At 32.8% G+C, this 5,865-nt stretch overlaps 1 protein-coding gene across 3 annotated transcripts; it reads left to right on the top strand.

Annotated features, from left to right (window-relative positions):
• The first annotated feature begins 2,611 nt into the window (after nt 1–2,611).
• LOC127803267 (uncharacterized) lies at nt 2,612–5,549 on the top strand. Of its 3 annotated transcripts, none has more exons than XM_052339370.1 (4): nt 2,612–2,795; nt 4,549–4,690; nt 4,876–5,068; nt 5,190–5,549. In XM_052339370.1, the coding sequence occupies exons 1-3, from the start codon at nt 2,647–2,649 to the stop codon at nt 5,026–5,028; spliced, it is 444 nt and encodes a 147-aa protein (XP_052195330.1). In that variant the 5' UTR covers nt 2,612–2,646; the 3' UTR covers nt 5,029–5,068; nt 5,190–5,549. The 3 variants fall into 3 exon arrangements, with proteins under 3 accessions (XP_052195330.1, XP_052195329.1, XP_052195327.1); XM_052339369.1 differs by having other exon boundaries at nt 5,146–5,549; XM_052339367.1 differs by having other exon boundaries at nt 4,876–5,524.
• The last annotated feature ends 316 nt before the right edge of the window (nt 5,550–5,865 follow it).

Genomic DNA, 5,865 nt, shown 5'->3' with positions numbered 1-5,865 from the left:
AAGGTTTTATAGCCATCAAGAGGTAAAACCGAAAGCCAGCAAAAAATCCGTCAAGAAGAATGAACCAAGCTTTTGGAAGAGATAGGGATGGTGAGATAGGAGGAGAGGATAAGCTAGGTTTTTGGACGGAGTCACAAACGACCAGGGTAGAACTAGGTCAAAACATGGGAGAAAGAAGCATTATATACCTGGGATGAGCAAGGGCTGGTTTGGCCGAGCTGGGCTCTAAAATTGGGCCTAAGCTGCCGGGCCAAAATTGGCCCTACCTCCTCAAAGGCCCTTTGGGCTTTCTTCTCCATTTGGTGGGCCTATGATAGTGTGGCCCACCTGATCATCATGGCCTTGATGTTTGATATCACAAACAACAAAATCAATTATGTTTTTGATTGATTTTAATGAGTTTTAATAGAGTTTATAGGAGAATGAAAGGTTTTGAACAGGGGTTGTAGGGAGTGTTTTTTAGAAGTTTGAATGATTTGGGTTGCTCATCAAAATATTGCAACTCTCATGGGGAAAACTAGTCTAGTGAAGCAAAATAAGGTTAATTGTATTTGTTTTGGCTAGAAATAAAGAAGAGAGGAACAATGAGAAAACAAAAAAAAAAAAATCATCATTTAAGTGATTAAGGTAAGGTGTATCATGAAAAAAGATAATAAAAAGGTGTTGCAATAAAAAAATTCAACAATTGATTCGAAATTCTAAGTTCAGTGGTATCTTTGAAATACCTAAAAATTTAAGTGTTTAAATGAAAAAAATATATAACTATAGTGGTTAAAATATATATTTTGCCAAATAAAATGCTTGAAAAGAAAACTCATGAAAATATTTTGGGCACGTCACGGTAAAAAGTAAGAGGATGAAAGTTAATAATAACACAAAAGTTTTCTTAGTTTTCTTTCAAAATAATTAAGGTATAGGATATGGGCATTTTATTTACATAATTGATATGGAAATATGTAATTATATGTCAAATGTGAAAAATAATCTTACATATGCTAGTTATTATTTTTGAAAATTTCATACGAATATGCAATATGTGGTATTTTTAATGATGAAATATTTAATCGTGTCATTAATCTCATAAAAAATATCTTTGAAACATATAACTTATCCCTAAATATAATATATTCTATAAATGTATATTTATATATATTTAAATGTGTTGGATGACCCGGTCGAACCAGGTATTGGCTGACAATTGACACTTGAAGATAATAAATTTGTTTTTTAGAGTTTCTAACTCACATATTTATGTTCAATGTTGTAGATTTGTACTCTTATTTTATTATATTTTAAACAAAATTAAACTATTATTTGAAGTTAATTTGAATGTATATACAAATGACATTTATTAAAAATTTTATATTTTAAGTTAGGTTCCGTCTAAACTCCATTTTATGCTAGACTCTCATTGTCAGTCTTAACTTTGATTTTATTGGGTTGTTTTGCTAAATGGGTGAAAAATAAATTTTGAAAAACTTTTAAGGTCAAAATGTAATCGTTGAAACAATCTCAAATTGGCATTGGGGCGTTAGACTATAGAAAATTGGATGGAAAACAGAAAGTTATTTTTCTGTTGTTTTGGTGTTTAAAATGAAGAAAATAAAATAAATTTTATTTACATAAAATAAAATGATGATAAAATATCTCTATCTTGGAGTAATAATAATAAATATATTAGAAGACATGTTCAAATATTTTTCTTAATTCCCCTTGGCATGTAATTTATTAGGCAAAAATGTAGTATTAATGAATTTATACTTTTCTTTGCACATAATTAACAGTTATTTGACTTTTACATATATAAATCTCCTATGTAATTAAATTTTGTTATTTAAGAGTTTACTATCATGCATACAAAATAATTTATTTTCACATTATTGAAGAATCTAAAATAAATTTAATAATTTTATCTTTTATTCTATACAAGACTTCTCTCAAACAAAATAATAAGGGTAAATTATATGAAACTCCCTTGCAAGTTGCATGTGCAACTTACCCCATGTGCTTTCAATTGCATCAAATAATTCTCTTATACTTTCAAAATGTTACAATCAATCATAATTTGTTGTTATTTTACATAATTTTGTACAATAATCTACATAAAAAATACATAATTCTACATATAGAATTTTAATATATCAAAAAAATATAAAATTTTACATTAATCAACCAATAGATTGCATGAAATTATGTAAAATAATAACAAATTGTGGCTGATTGGAACATTTTAAAAGTGTAACAGGATTATTTAATGCAATCAAAAGCACAGAGAGGTAAGTTACACATGACCCTAAGTGTATGGGAATTTCATATAATTTATCCAAATAATAATAATAATAATTTTTTTACATAAAAGATATATAATTATTAAGAGATTCTCCAAAGTATATTGGAGATCTCAATATTGACACTTAAAAAACAACGACTATAATTATTAAAAAATTTAAAATTTTAATTTATTGAAGCTAATAATTTTTTTCTTTTATCCTTAATGTAATTTTATCGATAATACTTAATATCTTTTATTTTGAGATTTAAGATCTTATAGTAGTTAGTTACATGAATTTGATTATTAGTTATGTAGTTGTGTTTAAAATGAGAAGAATTGATGCTCTTAGCAATATATCAAAGTGATATGGAGGTATGGTTGAGGGGTTTCTGTGTAATTTATCCATCAATTCTACTGTCACCTCTTCAAGTCGAAAGTGTTCAATCCCTAACTTCGTCGGTACCGAAGACGAAGAAAGGGCGAAAACCAGAAACCGCCATTGGAACAGTATTCACAATCCCAGGTAGCATCATAATCACTAAATTCACTCTTCCCCCTTTTCTTTTAACATCAATTTATGTGCAATACCCAAAAAATTCACGACTGTTGATGCATTAGTTTTCGAATTGTCCAGTTGGGGCTGAAATGAAAATTTGTGATCGATTTTGAATCTGCACAGACAATATGGACGACGAAGTTGTTGAGATTTACTTGCTGTGCATATTTGTTTCCGTAGTTAACTGTTGATCTGTCATACATTTCTTTGTACCGAGTTCACATTACTCAACATCTTATCTTTCTGCGTATTCAGAGGATCGTCCCGTTGTTGTTCGTTTGTGGTTGTGAGCCAATTTTGCACTGAATTACCACGAGTTGTCACTGTCTAAAACCCTATTTTCTTTCTGGTGTCATGTGATCGTGTTGTCCACTAGCTCGGTTTATTTCGTGATTCTGTATATTGACTTGTTGTCTTTGAAATCACATTGTTGCTTAAATTGGATGTTGAGATGAAAATTTCTGTTCTGTAAACTGTTTGCGGGACCAGCTGTCTGCAAGCTTTTTCTCCAAATGAATAAATTGCCAAATTGAAGAAGTGTTGCATTCCACCTCATACACAGCTAAATAGAAAAGGAACAAATAGGGAAAAGGAAATATAAAACAAGAAGATATTTTTCTTTTTTAACACCTTCGACAATGTTACAATAGACAGGGTTAATTATGATAATTCTAAGGCCCTTCTAAATCATATTATACTTATGGGTGGTCTTTCTCTATCTATTTTGCTAATAAAGATTTGTTCCATTCCATCTACTCTCACATGAGAGCCTCTATTATCTTCTTTTCACATGAGTACACCATCTTTTTTTAACACCATTCAATGGTGTCATTTTTGAAGTCACCGCCACAGCTCCAATTTTATTTGGGGCACCTTTTATGTGACCTAATTCTTGTCAACAGACAATGCCCTTTCACCAATATCCTGTTGTAAATATAGCTGAACTCATAGTCTAAGGTGTAAAATGTTCTCATTGTTGGCTAATAGAATAATATCTAGCGGTGTTTGCCCTCATGTTTAACATGAATCATAAATATACAGTTTTGAATTGCATGAATGAATGAGAAATAAATGAAGAACGTTCAATGTAATTTTGAGGCTTTGCATCACACCATGGCAATGTTCCATGCCCAACATAATAGTAACTTTTATTCATGGGACTTACAGAAAAAAAAAAAAAACTTTTATTCATGGGGCATGCTTTAAAAATTTAAAAGCAAACACTTTTCAGCATGAAAACACTGTTTTTTTCCCCTTTTTTGGTGTCCCTGAGAAAAACATATGTTCATTTTTCCAAAGCCACAAACGTTCTTCCATCTGCTTGAACTTACTCTCTTTGTTTTAGGCATATTATTATTAGAGCTAGTCTGAATGTTCAGGATGTGCTCTTGGTCTTGACAATAACTGCTGAGAGTTGGGTGTGAGTGGGCTTAGCAAAGGAAAGAGATTCCTTTATACAGGATAACTAGGCCTTGAAGCTTCATATGAACACTGTCACATGCTTGAACAGTTAGACTGGAATTGGTAGACATGGAGCATTGACCTTTACCTCTGTGATATCAGCAAACCCATTTTTATCAAAATGATGAGGCAGCATTAGCGGCCCCAATCACTGAGGGGATATTTGGGCGTGATGCCAAACAGTGTAGAAGCATTTTTGAGAATGTTGTTTCTTTCTTTGAATTGTCTTCACCTGATCCCTCCCTCCATGACTGGTCAGGGTAACCCTCGGGGAAGGAGCAATAAGAGGGCGTTGGCAAGGTCCTAATCTAGCCAAATATCCATCTACAGCAGTCCTAGCCAAATATCCAAATACGGCAGTCCTACAGGGTGCTTACTGCCTAGGTCCTTCCCCCATAAGGGTAAGGGTTGTGAATTAATTGGATATCGTTGTCCTGTCATTTGAGAGAAATTCTTTAATAACAAACATCCTAATTGTGTTGCAATATTTGGAAAAGAAAATGTTCTGGTTAAAAAGATTATTAACAGAATGGTGGATTTAGCATTGTTTTATCTTCTTGATGTTTACATTTCACTGGAATGGCAGACTGGAAGGGGGACGCAGGTATGTATTGTTTGGGGCGTCAAGTGTTTTGGGGGAAAGGAAATGAAAGCACAACTTGGTGATATAACGATTCACGAAATTCCTATCTGCTTAGGAAATGGGAAGCTCAAGGTCATTGAGTTTCACGGTGACTAATGGATTTCCTAGGCCATTGTTCCAAGAATTTTTCTATCAGGTGAACAAATGGTACCACGGTTTAGTCATTTTCTTTCATTTGTTTCTTCAATATGTATACTTAAATACCAACATTAGTACTTGACATAATGGACCGGAAAATGCTGATCTGCCAAATCAAGGAGGTGGAACCGCTTGTCCTACCCATGAATGACAGTTCCCTTCCAGGAGGAGGAGGCAAGTCTAGATGAGCATATGCATATCATGTGCTGTAAGTTTCTGCAGATACTCATCACAAAGTGTGTTTGTGTGGGTCGGTGCTAACATTACATCTGGTATGGTCATGAACCCTAAAGCCAGGGAGTAGTTTTCAGGTGTTGTCAAGGAACATTATTGTACATGTGACATAAAGCTGACTTCCATGGATTCCAAAGTGAATAAAAATATGATTTTGAAATTCAGCAATTTGTTACTTGGAGCATGGTATATTTTGAGACATACGTATTGGAGCAAGTATGGAGACAGCGTTCTACAGACCCATAAAATTGCGGGTAAATTTTGTCTGGTTTGCTGTTTCCATATACTGTTAAAAGAAATTGAGATTGAAAGGACAGTCTCTTAGAGACTAACTGGATGATTTTTCATGTTCTGATTGATTCAAAGAAAGCTGAATTATTTATTTATATCTTCACTGAACTGTATGCTCTGTATATTATGAGGCGCAAGGGATATCATTTTATTTGTCCAGGAGTCATTAAAAAATTCTTTTGAAATCCTAAAATTTTGAAGTGTCACCTTAACAAGACCTCCGATCAGATGAAACAAATGCCTCTACTCCGATCAAATATGGTGGCATTT

Source organism: Diospyros lotus, chromosome 6 (genome assembly GCF_014633365.1).
Source record: "Diospyros lotus cultivar Yz01 chromosome 6, ASM1463336v1, whole genome shotgun sequence".
NCBI lineage: Eukaryota > Viridiplantae > Streptophyta > Magnoliopsida > Ericales > Ebenaceae > Diospyros > Diospyros lotus.
The sequence above is the reverse complement of the archived record's forward strand: the minus strand, read 5'-3'. Positions and strand labels throughout refer to the sequence as shown.